The 17,318-nt window shown below is 44.0% G+C and overlaps 1 protein-coding gene across 1 annotated transcript in view; it reads right to left on the reverse strand.

Annotated features, from left to right (window-relative positions):
- PIEZO2 (piezo type mechanosensitive ion channel component 2) overlaps positions 1–17,318 on the reverse strand; it is a 251,957-nt gene that overhangs the window by 125,714 nt on the left and 108,925 nt on the right. The window contains exon 4 of the mRNA XM_052660420.1: positions 9,295–9,337. Within this exon, the coding sequence (XP_052516380.1) occupies positions 9,295–9,337 (43 nt within the window). The remainder of the gene's footprint in view (positions 1–9,294; positions 9,338–17,318) is intronic.

The following is a 17,318-nucleotide window of genomic DNA, read 5'->3' on the forward strand; positions in this document are numbered from 1 at the left end:
AGCTTCATTCATAATCACCAACAGCTGAAAACATGCCAAACACCTACCAGCTTCTCCCTGGATAATTTGCGGTGATCTATGCAATGGAATACAATTTACAGTGAAAGTAACGATGCTTTCAACTTCTATGGTTGAACCTAAGAAGTATTATGTTAAGTGAAAGAAGCCAGATATGAAAACCACAAACTATGAGTCCATTCACATGACTGGAAAAGGTGAGATCAGAGAAAGAGAACTCTGAGCAGTGATTGCTTGGAGCTGGGGGAGGTAAGGGATGGATGACAAAGGGGCAGAAGACTTTCTGGAAAGGTGAAAATATTATAAATCTTAAAATGGAGGTGATGACATGGCTACCTAGGTTGTCAAAGTCATAGAATGACACACCTAAAAAGGGGGGAATTTCCCAGGCTGTAAATTACACCCCAATAAACCTGATGAGGGAGGCACTGGAGAAACGCAGAGTGAGTGGCAAGGGTAACTTGAGAGGAAACCCCAAATCTGAGACAATGTAATCGATGGATAAAGAAGCTTTGGTACATGCACAGAATGGAATATTACTTAGGCATAAAAAGGAATGAATTTGAGTCAATTCTAATGAGGTAGATGAACTTAGAGCCTATTATAGAGTGAAGTAAGTCAGAAAGAGAAAAATACGTATCAGCGCATATATATGGAATCTAGAAAGATGGTACTGATGAACCTATCTGCAGGGTGGCAGTGAAGACACAGACATAGAGAGCAGACTGATGGACACACTGGGGGATGGAGAGGGTGGGAAAAAATTGAGAGAGTAGCATGGAAACATGTACACACCACCATATGTAAAACAGCTAGCCAATGGGAATTTGCTGTAGAGCACAGGGAGCTTGACCCAATGCTCTGTGACACTCTGGATGGGTGAGATGTGGTGGGAGGTGGGAGGGAGGGGACATACGTATATCTATGGCTGATTCTTGCTGATATATGGCAGAAACCATTACAATATTATAAAGCAATTATCCTTCAATTAGAAACAAATAATTTAAAAAAAATAAATAGCAGGAAAACCTAATAAGCACTTGATACAAATGTCCTGTATAAACCATATGCATCTATAAATATGTAGCTGTTGAAAATGTACTGAATGGCAGAGAGGGTCCCAGCACATTTCAACATCCAGGAAGGAGGGTGGTCCCCAAGGTCCCTGAATATCTCTGCTCGGTATTTCCATGGAGCTGCTCTTTGGCCACTTCTCCCAGGGGACTTCCCCACGCAAACAGTTTATGGCAGGGATAAAATTAACAACGTGGGTGTGGAGGAGATGGTTTCTTCTGCAAATCCCTGTGCTTGAAATTCTGGGAAATTATGTTTTAACAGTTCAAGGCCTATTACAAAATTGCGGATTTATGAGATTGGAGCTAGGTTATTGGAAGACTTTCTTCTAAACACAGATTCATTACTTTTATAAATAAGCAAATAAAATAAACACTTCTAGAGTGAGCCGTGGCCACTGAGGTTTGCATGCCTGCAAATCTGAACAGTGAACGTTTCTGTCCTGTTCTCGGGAGGTGGAAGAGATTAAGAGCCCCATGGATGCTCAGGAAGTTCCTGCTTCCTCAGGTCCTCGGGTCCCCTCTCAGGACCCTCCCTGTGCAAACACTGACCCCCAGGATCCACCACCACAAAGGCAGCTGCCCACACTGGGTCCCTACGCTCTGGCCCCTGATGCTGATGAACACAAGACTGTCCCTGTTGACCTTGAGCACTGGGGAGTCCACTGAGAGTGGGTCAGCAGTTCAGGATAGGGCGTTTCTTACCCATCTTTTCCACTCTCTCCATGCCCGCCCCCCACCCAGGTCTGCATGTATAAATGCTCCTTTCTTGACTTACACGAGAAATCATCATTTTTTTATAGTAAGTTTTTATAGTTGCACTGAATGTTTCCATAAGGGCTCACGTTTAGGCTGGATTGAAGTTCTCATCCTCCCAGGGCAGCTGAATGAGCCCTTCAGCGAAGTGTCTGCTATACGCTGGGCCCTGCCCGGCCCTGGAGCTTCCTCCAGCACACAGCATGTCACTGTCCCCTGTGTTTGCATTCCACAATCTGGGCCCCTCCTTACCGACAGGAAATTGCCTGAAGGAGAGCTGAGTCTGGCCCCAGCGCCCACCTGGTTCCTCCTCCCGTACCCAAGCCTCAGCCAGCTATTGTTTGTCCAGAGAGAATGTGTGTCCAGAAGCCTGGGGCTCCCCTGGCTTGTCCGGCAGAGAACACCCGAACCTGGCAGGGCAGCTCCATCCTACTCCAGAGCCCCCACAGAACCGGGCTGGGTGGTACTGTGGTTACACAGAGGGCAGCCTCCAGCCTGAGTGGGACTGGGGACATGAGGCCTGACTCAGGCGGTCAGAGTAGGAAGCACCCCTGGGACCCCATGCTGGGGGCAGCACTTCCTCAGGCCCCATGCCTGGCAACAGAGGGAGTGGGCTTTGTTTCTGTTTGTCTGCTTTGGTTTTATTTTTTCCCTAAAAGTCACTTAGGCAACATGTGGATAAGGACACACAGCCCTCCAGGGGTGCAGCGGGCCAGTGAGGGGACAGACACTGACCACTAAGCCCCTCAGCCCAGGGACCCCACCGTCAGTGAAGAGTCAACCAGAACAGCATCTCTGCCATCTTCCTTCGGACCTTATGCTCCACTTTCTGGAATGTGCTGGAGTCTACTGCTCTCAGGGCAAAACCAGTGCTGCACCCAGATGCCTGAGGACTGGGCCCTGCTGCCCCACAGCACAGCACACGTCCAGCAGCGTCCCAAAGGGAGACACCAGCACGTACACAGAAGCACACTCACTCCAGGATGGAAGCAGTGACCTGCCGGGATTCCTCAGTCAGTATATCTCACCGGTCAGAGCAGAGAGTGGACATTTCAAATCTACCCGCTGCCCGCGAGGACCGGGTGAGACCACCTTCCCTCGTGTGGGGCAGGCGGGTCAGGACGGCCATGTGAGGGTCCCCCAGGCTGCTCTGCCTGTTCCCACCTGGTGACTACAATCCCTGGGCTGCTGGCTTGCTCACTGACCAGCGTTTTCACTTGCTCTCTGGATGACAGGACCCCAGGTCACTTCTCCATCCCCAGGAAGAGTGAGGTGGGCATCAACCTCAGTAGTGACCACAGGAAGGGTGTGGAAGGGGGGACTTGGACATCAGAGCCTCTCAGAGGCAGGAGGGAGTCCGTCATGGGTGAGGCAGAGGGTACATGATGGTCCGGGGAGGGCGGGAATAAGGGATTAATACACCGGCCTGGGATGAGTAGGGTCCTGCCTGACGACAGCTTCCCGAGCCCCCTTGGTGCCAAGGGACGTGATCAACTGAGGTGACATGAGTGCTCCTGTTTGATAAGACCTTCAGAGGTCTGCAAAGCTTAGGGACGAGGCACAGGCTTCACAAGCTGAAAAACTTAATGCCACCTGGTCCTGCATGAAGAAGTCACTTAGTCCTCTGAATCCTCATTTACACATCACTGAGTGAATGAAACCACTAGACTCTGGAAGGTGTGCGACACTGTCACGTTTGCTACTTCCAAGATTTCGTGTACCTTTAGAAGTCTATGTGGCTGTGAGCAAGTAGAGATAAGTTGGGGGAAAAAAGAAGAGCCAGGAGGAACTGTTTCCACTTTGTTCTTCATGGGTGATAGGTTTCTGAGGATTCTGACAGAAAACCCACACAGCTCCTCTGAAATCTGCCTCATACAAACTGTCGCTTCATGAAAGCTATGATGCTCGGTTGTGAGCTGAGGTGTTTAACTGGCTGGGCTGAGGGAAATACATTTCACTGCAGTTACAGCTATAAAAGAGCTAATTTCAGGATCTCACGATGCAGAGCAAATGAGAAATCTGAACCAAGGCTTGGGAGTATCTGCTAGCATGATTCCCCAAAACATTCCATTCTACAGACTCAACATCCAGATTTTACCTCCGTATCAAACAGCGTGAACTTCCTATTATTCACAGTGCTGTCTGCACCAAGGTTAGAAAAAGCTTTCAGAGATCTATTACACAGTTCATTTGCTCATGTCATTAATGAAATATAAAACGTTCTGGCTTGGTACCTCACATTTTGTACAGAACAAGGTGCCAAGCTTACCACCTGGGAATTTGGGATTTCAGTTCATGAATGCACCATTCTCCATAGGACCTGATCTTTATCACTCATTCATTCAGAGACTGTTTATATTAAGTCCTAGGGACCTGACTTAGTGAAGTTGGAGATTACAAATCAGAAAATCTTTCTTTCCAGACATATTCTGAAGGAAAAAGGAGGAAGGATTACATCTTTTTTTTTTCTAGAAGAAAAATAGATCTTGTTCACCAAATACTTACTAAATGATGTCATTGTGCTTGAATTAAAAAAAAGTTCCTTTCCAAGCTGGAAGTCAAAGTCTTAGGTAAAGCTCTCAAAAGCCTAAGAAATGGATATCATCTACTTTTATTATACACACACACACAATACACACACATATATACTCATGCACACACAGATGCACACACATGTGTGCATATATTAATCATAGCTTTTACTTTCCATTTCGAGTATAACCAAGGTATTTCAGCCAATCAAAGAAAATGGCAAAACTGATCAGCTGCATGAGTAAAGTCCAATGGAATGGATTATATGATATCACAGGATATAAAAGTCTCAAACATAAGATCTAACTTTTCTTCAATTGTATGGGAGTTAGTGACACATGTTATGGACTGAATGTTTTTGTTCTCTCAAAATTCACCTACTGAAATTCTAACCCCCCAATGAGACGTATTAAAATATGAGGGTCTTTGGGAAGTGATCAGCTCATGACTGTGGAGACCTAGTGAATGGGATTAGTGCTCTCATAAAATGCTTGTTTCTGAAACATTTATTAAATGCCTATCACTGGACAACCCTTGGGCTGGCACTAGCATGTGTAAAATGACAAGATGGACATCTCAGCAGCAAGGGTCTAGAATGACACACAGTAAGTCCATGCAAGATCATGAACACACTTGGTGGCTTCATGACAGGAGGTGTTGGAAGACAGAGGAGGGAGCCTGAGGGTGGTGGCTGTGGAGCTGGGGAGGTTTGGGAGGAGGTGGGGTTGTTGGGTACCAGCAGCTGCCATGTCCTGAAGGAACCACAAGCAGGAAAGGGGGAAACCAATGAAACACAGTTTACAGACATCTGCTAAGCTCCTGGATGCTGCTGCCACAGAATCAGGTCCTCACGTGTCTCCCTCTATCTGATCTTATAGTTTGCTCACCAGGACATATCTCATGGCAATATTACTACAAGGGCAGGCTCATTCCTTAGGTCCCCTCCTTCCTCCCCATCACAGAATGTACAGCAGAGGACAAAAAAGCTTGGAGAAAGCTTTGAGGTTTGGCTGACTCAGTCACTTTTTTTTTTTTTTAGACGTGACCACTTTGAAATACTCTGTTAGCAAGCAGACTGATGGTCAAACTTCAAAGGACACAGCACTAAAAGGATCAATATTGCTCACAATGGCTCTAAAGGGCCAGACAGCTTCATTTAGGATATAATTGGAATTCCCTTGAAGAGAAAGATGGTGTTAAACTTGAGAGGAAATCAAGCAAGGCCATGTTTAACAGCACTGCGTGACATGGTCTTTGCACAATAACCCCATCTATCAATATCTATTCTGTATTTCAAGACACTTGATGCAAGGCAGAGACAACTCCTGCCCTTACAGGAGAAAACATGTGACCACATGAGAAAACAAAGGGTGATGTTTTAAGATAACATCTAAAACTGGGGATGTTCACCAAACTTAGCCTACAGTTCAAAACTACAGCTTTCACTCAATACCTCCCTTAATAATATTTTAATGTATACATCTTTTCAGAGGCATACCCATTTAGAGAGGCATTACGATATGCGAATTTTACTCCCTGACCTTCTTTAAAATATTCATAAAATGAGAACAGTCGATAAGACTTGAGACTAAAGACAATGTTCCCAGAGCTACAGGGATAGGAAATATAAACAACACAAAACCAAAAAAAGCTATAATTCAAGCATTCAGTGTGGCTGCATGTAGAAAGCCAGGCAGACCTTCTCTTGTATGCAGGTCAATGTGTGTGGCTACAACTCTCTGGGTAGCTGTTTGGTTTTCTTTAGGTTTCTTTACCTGTGAGATGGGGTCACAAAGTCTGGCCAGCAGCCAGTCCTGCCAGCTTCCTGTTTTTCTGAACAAAGTTTTGTTGAAACAAAGCATGCTCATTGCCTTCTGCTACCACAGAAACTGTATGGCCTATGGAACCTGAAATGTGGCCTCTCCCTCTTTAGAAACAAGTTTGCGAATCCTTGGTCTGTGGGGTTGCTGCACAGACTGAAAATGATGTGACACCTTCCTTGGTACATGGCAATTGTTTTCATTACATCATTATTCAAGTAGGCAAAAGGTTAAGGTCATACAAACTAGAAAGAAAATGTTTCAATTGCCGAATCCTGCAGATCAATGAATCCTTAACTATCTTAGAAGCAGCTCTTGCTCTTAGAGTTCCACTCAGGAGATGGCAAAGAACCTCAGCCTGAGCTCCACTGTATGGAAAAATGACTCAGGATTAATGCAGATTAGAAGGACACCAAGTTACCATTTCTCACCAATCAGGCTGGCAAAAAACCTCAAGTGTGACAGCACGTTATGTTGGTGAGGCTCTGGGGAAATAACTGCCGAAACTGCTGCCAAAATTTTAGGGGAACTTGGCAATGTCCATCAAAATTCCACAAAAATTTACTCTTTGATTGTACTCAGGAATCTATCCCTAGAATACCTGGCAAAAATACAGATGTGCACAAGGTTGTTCATTACAAGAGCCAAAGGCTGGAAAATGCCCAGATGTCCACCCTCAGGACAGATGGTGGATGCCAGGTCCAAAATCCTGGATGTTCTTGGTCCCTCCTGCTGTGCTAGAAGGACAGAAATGAGAAAAGACCAGGCAGCCATCGACAAAGGACATGAAGTCACCATGAAGCTGTCCCCAGAGGCCAAAGAAGAGCGATCTGAGTCTATGTGAATCAGAGGGTGGACTGACAAGGTAAACAAAGCCACAGACACTCTGGACAAGACAGCGGTGCTGCAAGACAGAGGGGCTGGTTTCCTCAGAAGCTAGTGACAGGAAGAGAAACCCAATGAAGGTAGGAAAGACTTGGGGACACGATCTCAATACAGAGGTGGAGATGCGGCAACAGAACAGAATCGGTGGTGACAGTGGAAACTGGTCACACAGTGGTGACCATTTCACGACATATACAAATATCAAATCAATACATCATGCACCTAAAGCTAATATAATGTTGTATGTAAATTATAACTCAGAAGTTTTTTTTTTTTTTACTTTTTAAAGTTGAAAAAAAATTTAATGGTAAGTGTGGGCTTTAGGAACATACTAATTCAACCAGTGTCTGTTAGACGACACTTTTGAGATGATCAGTAAGTGTATGCGCTGATTGGTATTAGATGGTGCTAAGAACTGGCTGGTACTTGTATTCGGTACCAGTGTGGCATCATGATTCTGCAAGAGAACATCCATTTTTTCACACACATACACTGACTTAGGTAGGAATGATGACACCGTATCTGAGGTTCTTTTTACAGTTTCAGTCCCATCCAACCCTAAAAACGGACAAAGCAACTATAGTAATGTCTTCCTGAAGCCAGGAGAAAAATAACTGATGTTCAATTTGCTATCTTCTCTCCTTTGACAAGACTTTGGGTCTTGAAAGACTTCTGTAAATTTACAATAAACCTTGGTTTAGGGATACAGTAAACAAACAAGCGGGCTTCCCTGGTGGCCCAGTGGTACCCGCCTGCCAATGCAAGAGACGTGGGTTCGATCCCTGGTTCAAGAAGATCCCCTGAAGAAGGGAATGGCTACCCACTCCAACATTCTTTCCTGGGAAATCCCATGGACAGAGGATTCTGGCAGGCTATGGTCCATGGGGTCGCAAAGAGTCAGACACGACTTAGAGACTAAAACAACAGCTTCTTTGGTTATGTTTGACATTTGTCGATACACAAAAGGAGAATCAAGAGAAAGATGCTTTGGGGAAGGTCTCACACACACTAAGCTGCATGTGATTTTCAACCTGAAAGCTGGTCCACCAGATCTGCCCACCCCAAACCATTATCCAATAACCTCAAGGACCAACCACGAGAACTTAATGAGAAATCGATAGTGACGGTGCTGATGGCATGGACGAGCACGCAGAGAAATAAACAGACTTTTGAGTCAATCACAAATGATACCAGAAATGCCATCACAGTCAGCCTGGTGATGAGGTATCTGTTCTTACTCACTACTGGAGAAATGATGCATTTTAAGCTATTCTATTATTCTTTTCATACACTCTAGGCACTCCATCAGCTTGATTGATACACATAAAGACACAGTTTGAAAAATGAGTAATACTCTCCTGCTAAATGTAATGAAATAGTAGCACACTGTAAGCTGTACTCTCCAAAATTCAACTCTTCATGTGGTGTTTGGAAAGCTAGAGGGCCGTTGACATTCTAATCGCTGGACACCATGGCTTTACCTCCTCAAGGCACAGGATTTACATTTATTTTTTAAGCTAAACATTTTATTCAGAAGTCTTCTGAAAGCAAAAATGCTATTATGCTGAAAAGAATTAGTGAAAATCTACTTTCACAGTAAAAAAAATTTTAATTACTTTTCTGTCTCAATAGCTGCTCCGATGCTGCAAGTTCACTGTGAGATGTTAAATTGTATGGTGTCATTAGGGCTATACTGAGCCTACCTGCACATTTCCTGATGTTATCATGAGTCAATTTTTTTCTTTTCAGGACATGCTGGTGCAGAAATGCTTTTAGCTAAGAGTGACATGATCTCAGCCTTTCACTTGGAGCAGATAAGATCAGGTAATTTTAATAATCAGGAAGATATCAATATCAATATAAATTTCTCTGCACTAAACCTATAGAACTGAATATAACATGTGACATCAGGAAGCAATAAGAGAGTCAACTCTCTTCTCTGCAATGCCCTAATTCTACAACTTATCTTTCACACTGGTTCACAGTAGAAGAAGCATTTTCACATAAATTGCCCCATTTAATCATCAGTTTCAATCTGTGTGCAGGCAAGGATGGTATAAATCAAAGGTTTACTTTACAAGGAAACCGAGGCTCAAAAACGACAACTTACTCAAGGGCACAGTCACTGAAGTAGTGGTGGTGAGACCACCAATGGAGAATCAGTGAACTGCTGGAATAAAACAGGTCATGAGTAACCGAGCCCAGCTCACCTTTCGAAGCCGATTTGTCGGAAAGTCTTCTCCCAGGTTGAGCCTGCAATGGGAGGAAGGGACACAATTAATGCATATCAAAGACTCAGTTCTGCCCAGGTTTACACAGTCTGATAGAGATTTGCTTGTATTGATACATGTGAGTGGGGTGACTGTCTTCCCTCTCAGAGACCAGTCTGGGTGAGCACCCTTTGCCATGGTCAACACCTACCCCTTCCACTGCTGACATGGCTGTGGAGAACTCTCCCATTAATCATCCTCTCAAAGTCTACATATGTCCTGAGCAGAAAAATGAGTAACACTCTCCTGTTAAAAATAATGAAATAGTAGCACATTATAAGCTGTACTCCCCAAAATTCAACTTTTACCTTCATGTGGCATTTGGAAAGCTGGAGGACACTCTGATGTTCCAATTCACTGGCCATCATGCCTTTATCTCCTCAACACTGAAGCATGGGATTTACGTTTATTTTTAAAGCTAGACATTTTAATCAGAAGTCTCCTGAATGCAAAAGTGCTATTTCCAATGACATGATCTGAAGGGTATTCAAGTCCCCAAAAGAAAAGCTGGGTATAAAAATGATTTTCTGTTATTTTTCCATGTTTCTCCTTACACTATAAGCGTGACTATTTTCTGAGTACTTTGTATAAAGAAAAATGCTCATTTTAATCAAAGACCATGTTAATAAGAAGTCTGCATTTATAAGAGTTCGGCGTTCTGCTAAAGGAAATCAACCCTGAATATACTTTGGAAGGACTGATGCTGAAGCTGAATCTCCAGCACTATGGCCACCTGATGCAAAGAGCCAACTCATTGGAAAATATCTTGATGCTGGGAAAGATTGAGGGCAGAAGGAGAAGGGGATGACAGAGGATGAGATAGTTGGATGGCATCACTGACTCAATGGACATGAGTTTGAGCACACTCTGGGAGGTGGTGAAGGACAGGGACGCCCGGCGTGTTGCAGTCCACAGGGTCACAAAGAATCAGACACAAATTAGCAGCTGAAGAACAAGGGTTCTGCTCAGCCACACTTTCACATTTTCCCAATGCATTGTCAGGGGCAACAATAACTTGACTTCAGTAACTGTTCAAGTTATCACCTCTGCTCGCCTCCCAGACCTAAATCCATGAGCTGTGTCATGTACTAGTTGCTTTAATAATCACAGAAGATAATCACCACCTTTCCACACAATTTGGTCTTGCAAATAGGAAGTGGTATGTTCAGCACTGGGTCTCCAGAGGCAGCTAAGAGGTTACACTGCTTCTTTTCCTCAAGTCAAAATAAACCAAGAGGGCACTTAGGTTTCTTTCCAGAGAACTCTGCCCCCAGCACTTCATTCTCAGGTGGCCACTCAGTGCCTCACGGGCATTAGACAGGATGGTTTCCAAGCTAGTCTAAGCGGGCATGAATGTGGTATCTCATTAAAGGACTTGAGTTCATACTACTTCGTTACAATGGAGCATTTTCAATAACTGCTATAAGTGACACAGGGTAAATTTGGGATCTGAACTATACACACCTCATCAACACACAAATTTAAAGCAGATTCAGATTTATCTCCTCAGATGAAGTTACTCTTGCCCAACTGAATTCCAACAGACTTTGCTGAGTAGGAGGAAAGCCGTGGAATTTTCGTTAAGCAGTCCAGGAATTTCTCATGGCCCCTGGCCTGGGCGAGTGGGCCCCCTAAGAAGGTCATATGTCCTGTGAGTCACATGCTAGACAGCGGAGATTCCCGGCTCAGGAATTCTTGGACGACAGTTATCCTGCCCTTGAGATGCTAGCCATTAAGACACTGGTCAAAAATTATAACCTGAATCAGAAACCACACTGAATTCCAGGGCACCTGGCAACAGCCCGGCTGAGACTCAGGTGGGAGAGATGAAGAACCTTGTGCCAAGTGAGAAGCAGACAGTCTGTGCTGGACCCAGTGGGGAGGGTCGCAGTGGGAGCTGGGGTGGGGAGGCATTCAGATGCTATTCTCCTTGACGTCCCTTGCTCTCATTGAGAAACAAGCCACCTTTTAAATTTTTCCACATTTCCATTTTTCCCCCTAGATAGTCTCAGTGCATTCCTATATTGATTTTTTAAAAATAGACTCAATTTATTATCAAAGTAAAATAAAAATAAGTGACTTTGCTCTATTGTACTATCAGGCTTTTAAAACATGGAAATTTAAGTAAGAAATAAGTTTCATATTTCTGAGAGAAATAAACTTATTCAAAAGGGTAAAAGTTCCGGGGGCAAGACTTCTAGTGCTCCTTAAAATAAACATTATTAACCCACTCAACCAAGCACAGTGGAGATGGAGGAACACACTTCTCTTCATTACTAGAAGTCAACTTAATTAGTAATTTGAGCATCCTACATACTGTAGACACTCATCATTGTCTGCTGTTGATCCCCTACTAAGCACCTTAATATGTTAGGTATGGGACTGAATATATGAAAATATGGTTTCTACCCTCAAACACCACATACTCCAGAGGTTTGGGCTTTTGTGTCTTTTGTGAGCACTTAGTCACGAGGGAATGAGAAACACACAATAAATGGAACAGACGTGTCCAGATCCTTTGGCACCAAGCATATTTTTGACAGCCCATTATTCAGTTGCTAGGGAATTCTTTTAAAGCCATTCCCCATGTTTTACATGGTAAAGTAATATTATTCTCCTATGCCAGAAAAGTCCAACACGGAGAGAAAAGTAGGGAAAACAAAGTCGCTGGCAGACTGCCTTGATTCAACACTTTAAAAAATGAGATTTATAATATGAAGCAGTCTAGAACACGTTACCATCTTCAGGTGAAAGCAAAGGACAGCAAAAACAACAGGAAAGGAAAATACAGCAGAGATATGGATACAGTTCACAAGAGGGGGTGTTTCTATCCAATTTTAGATGAATTAGTTAGAAATAATGCATTGCGGTTCTTCACTTGTAAAAACTGGTTACCAAAGGGGAAAGGTGAGGGGGGAGGGATACATTAGGAGTTTGAGATGAACATATACACACTACAGTATGTAGAATAGATAACCAGCAAGGACCTGCTATATAGCACAGGGAACTCTGCTCAATATTCTGTAATAACCTGTAAGAGAAAAGAATCTGAAAGGGTATCTGTGTATGTACCTATAACTGAATCACTTTCCTGTGCACTTGAAACTAACACAACATTGTAAATCAAGTATAACTCAATTTTTAAAAGCCCAACAGGTTACACTCACACCTCATTAGGTGGCGACTTCATACATATTAGTTCATTTAATCCATGAGGTCAGTACTACTATTAACTCCCTGCTTTCAGGTGATCAGCTGAGGGGGGCAGACCCCAGATCCAGCACCGTATTTAACTGCCTCCCTTACTGCTCTGTCCTGCATGGGGTTCTGTCCTGTCTCTCCTTCCTTCTTCCTTTTCTTCTCCTTTTTGTCCTTCCTATCATTTGTCTCTTGCCACAATCTGGCTATAATGTGAGATTCCAAATGTTTTATTTTTAGCTCCGTAAAGTTTTGTGTGTGTGGTTATTAACTTGAGAAGTATGAAGTGTCTACAGCAGGCGTTCTGCAGCATCCAGCCCTCCTCCATCAGCGGGACCAGTGAGCTACTCCTGCGGGAATTTTGTTAGACACGCAGCATGCCCCACAGGAGTTCGGTCCACACAAAAATACTGAGACTCATACCCCAGACACGTGGAGTAGGGCTGGTTGTTCTTTATTTTGTCTGATTTTTCTGCAGTATTGGTTGAAAACTGAAGGACTTTGCCTGCTACTTGAAACCAGACAGCTGAGTTCTCCCAGCCCTGCCTCTGGTCTGTATTTTTTTTTTTAAACAAATTACCCTGGGGTCTTTACAACACTAGGAGGTTTTCCACAGCTCCCATTCAGTCTGTCATTTCATTTTTTCATAAATGTTATTCAAAAGTGTAAAAATTTCTATCTTTATGTTTTAGATTAGTTACTCTGTTATGTTTCCTCACTGATTACTTTGGTCAATCATTTAAAATCAACTTCTTGCTCGATCTCTAATACAAAAAATGTAACTTGGTTTTTCCTATAAGTTTCAAAATGCAATTAGAAAACTGGTGGTCAAACAAGGCACCAATTTTTTTCCTAATTGAACGGTCCTACACCAAGTATGTCCCAGCCGTTAACAGCCGCTTGAACTTGGACCTGCACCTCTGCTTCTTTCAAAATAATTAGCAGAAAAGGACTAATAATTCATGGAAGTGGTAGATTTTTTGCCAGAATATTCCTATAAAAATGGAAGCATTTTCATATATCATAAGAACTGCCAGACAGCTGAACATGGGACCTGGCACAGAAATTGGTGACAAAACACTCAAATACCAGGAAATTATATCACTATGAGTTTTCTTCATTGACATTATTTTTAACTCTTTAAAGGAAAAGCTTTCCCTATCCAATCAAAGAATCAAGATTCTACCACGCATTGAACGCTGGACAGGATGTGAAATTCTAAGAGGAAAATAGAATCTTCTCAGTTGATTAGGAGTGACATTTTACTCTGCAAGTGTGAAGAGGTTCTTGTGTTGAATTGTGTCTGAGCTCCATCAAACCACAGAAATGGATTCTCTGATGGGTGGTGTGTACACACGTGATGCACTTTTCCCAGATAAGGAGCAACTTCAGCTCTTTGGGTGAAATGGTGAGGTTTGCAAAATTTTCTGAGTCCTAATTTCCAGAAGATATTTATCATCAGGGGATTAAAAGTAACTGTAAAAGATAAGGATAAGTAAAAAAAATTATTTACCACTCCTTAATTAACACCTTTTTAAAATATTAAATGACCTATACAGGTATAGTTTTCAAAGTATCATTTTTGCCTTTACCTAATACTCTTGTTTTGTAATGTCCATTACTCCCTGCTCTGACCTTTAGTATCTATATGACACTGCTTTAGTCACGTAATAATAATGTAACTCTTTCCATGTCAATAAATATGGGCCCATGACCAATTTAATATACATAGAGTGTTATACAATTTAATAAACTGCAAATTCCTTATCAATATCTGGTGCTATATAAATTATACCTACATTTTTTCTATTACATATAACAATGTTTTGAACACCTCTTACATATATCTTTGAACATTTATTCAGTTATTTAAGATAAATTTCTCAAAGTAGATCTATTGCATTGTGATGTATCTATCATATGTAAAACTTTGGTTAATGCCATAAAAATTTTTACCCTCAAATTTTATTCAAATATATATACTTGACTGAATTGTTTTATGGATCTTTTTATCTCTAATAAGACATTTTCTTTGAATTTATATTTTCAGAAATAAAAATGAATTAAACAAACATTCTTGGAGAAGGCAATGGCAACCCACTCCAGTACTCTTGCCTGGAAAATCCCATGGACAGAGGAGCCTGGTAGGCTGCAGTCCATGAGGTCACTAAGAGTCGGACATGACTGAGCGACTTCACTTTCACTTTTCACTTTCATGCATTGGAGAAGGAAATGGTAACCCACTCCCATGTTCTTGCCCGGAGAATCCCAGGGATGGAGGAGCCTGGTGGGCTGCCATCTCTGGGGTCGCACAGAGTTGGACGCGGCTGGAGCGACTTAGCAGCAGCAGCAGCAAACAAACATTCTTAGGTTTGTACACAGTGTTAGTATTTCCTTTTGTGAACTTTCCTTTGCTGAGTTCGCTGTGCAGCCTCGGGGATGGGGTCTCCCTGCGCAGTCCAGGGTCACATGCAGGGGAGGGGGGCAGGCTGCACACACAGGTGTCTCATCTGGGCACCCCCATCAGGCCTTACTTCTGCGTCCCAGTATTGTTATCTGATCCACCCTTTAACACTCTCAGAAGTCAGGATCTTTTCTTTTCTGCTTTTGGGCTTCCCAGATAGTGCCAGTGGTCAAGAACTCACCTGCCAATGCGGTAGACAGAGACGCAGGATAGATTCCTGGGTGGGGAAGATACCCTGGAGAAGGAAATGGCAACCCATTCCCATATTCTTGCCTGGAGAATCCCATGGACAGAGGAGCCTGGCGAGCTATGGTCCATAGGGTTGCACAGAGTTGGACACGACTGAAACCACTTAGCCATGCAGTTCTTTAGACAGAGTCTTTTGAAGTGCAAGTTCCTGGCCCCCAAAGACATCCATGGAGAGCACTGTTCTCCACCCAGAACCCTAAGTTTGTTCAGATGAGGAGACTTGGGGAGTTTCAGGCCTCAGACGGGTTGAGGGTGCGGGGGGTGGGGGAGTCCTCTCTCTCCCCACAGGCTCACAGAGAGGCTGATGTAACAGTCCTGGGATAGCCAAGCGTCTTCTCCAGAATCATGCTCCTTACTGATAAATATTGCTGACATTACAGGCACATATAAGAATGTCTGACTAATCTCCTGGCACAGAGCACAATCCCTGAGCTTGAAATGTGAAGCAGCTGAAAAGCCATCAGTCAGCTTTTAAAGATGCAGCAAGTACCCGCCTTTTAAAAAGTTTCTCCATACTGTACTTTCAAACACGAAGTGTCTGGTGGCACCTGAAGTGAAGGCTGAAGCATTCTTGGACTCACAACAGAAGGCCCCTCTCAGTGCTTTTCCAGGAATCCAGATGGACACTGCTCATGGCAGACAGAAGCTTGTCTGGGCGCTGATAACTCTAGCAGGCGGGCTCCTTTACTTTATTGTGTCCTCTCTCTGCTTTTGGTCAAAGTGAGACATAAAAACTGCATTTCCAGGGGAATAAAACGTTTACGATGAGGGCGGGCAATCCAAAGAACTCAGACATGGGTACCGTGTATAGTCTGGGGGATTCAGACCTTCAGGAGTCCTTCCGTGATTACCATACCCTCCCCTCCCGTGGAAGCAGGGTCCCTAACACAGTCCCTTGGAAGTGACCTCCCAGGGGAGGAAGTGAGGCCCCTGGCAGAAGGTTAGGAAAGGAGACAGGATACCCACCGCCACCCACCCAGGCCTTGGGCTTTGAAACAAACACCAGTGTTTCCTTCGACAGACAGGCAGAGGAGGGCTTGGACGGGAAATGGAAAGTCTACGAAGCAGAGGAGGGCGGTGAGCTCTGCTTGGAGGTACAGGCTGACAAAGGGAAGTCCTGAGCGTGGCCACAGACTGCTCCTGAGCGGAAGAGAAACAGGCGATGGGCTGCTGGCAGGGCACACGCACTGTTCCTGTCTTGAGGTCTCAGGGATGAGGTACACACTGGGTCCCTGCGTCCCCAGTTCTCTGCCTCACACGTGATCCTCACTCCCCTTCACAGGAGAAGGAGCCAGAGTTTTAGATTTTCAATCCCGCATCCTTACAACACTGTAAATAAACAATGAAAGGGCTTCCCTGGTGGCTCAGACAGTAAAGAATCTGCCTGAAATGCAGGAGACCCGGGTTTGATCCCTGGGTTAGAAAGATTCCCCTGGAGAAGGAAATGGCAACCTACTGCAGTGTTCTTGCCTCGAGAATCCCATGGACAGAGGAGCCTGGTGGGCTATAGTCCATGGGGTCATAAACAGTCAGACACGACTGAGCAACTAACAGTTCCACTTCACTTTCAAACAATGAAAAGGGGGTGTTGCAAATGAAAAAAATGTGATGAACACGGAGCAGGTGGTTCAGCCAGCACAGCCCCCGATCTGAACACCATTACATCCGGGTCCACAGAGCTGGCTTGACAAGAGCCGAGAGATCTTGGTGATTTTTAGCGACCTGAAGAGATCCGGGGCCACCATCCTAGGAACCACCTCACTTCACAGGCCAGTACATCTCTTCCCGGTTGTGGTTCAAAGTGCAGGAACATTGGGAAAGAGCTGTGAAACCTTTGAGGGTTTCCCAGGTGGTGCTAGCTGTAAAGAACCAAAGCAGGAGACATAAGAGACACGGGTTTGATCCCTGGGTCAGGAAGATCCCCTGGAGAAAGGCATTGCAGTATTCTTGCCTGGAGAATCCCATGGACAGAGAAGCCTGGTGGGCTACAATCCATGGGGTTGCAAAGAATCGGACATGACTGAGCAACTTAGCAAGCACATGAAACATCTGG

This window comes from Budorcas taxicolor, chromosome 22 (assembly GCF_023091745.1).
Source record: "Budorcas taxicolor isolate Tak-1 chromosome 22, Takin1.1, whole genome shotgun sequence".
In the NCBI taxonomy this organism is placed as follows: Eukaryota; Metazoa; Chordata; class Mammalia; order Artiodactyla; family Bovidae; genus Budorcas; species Budorcas taxicolor.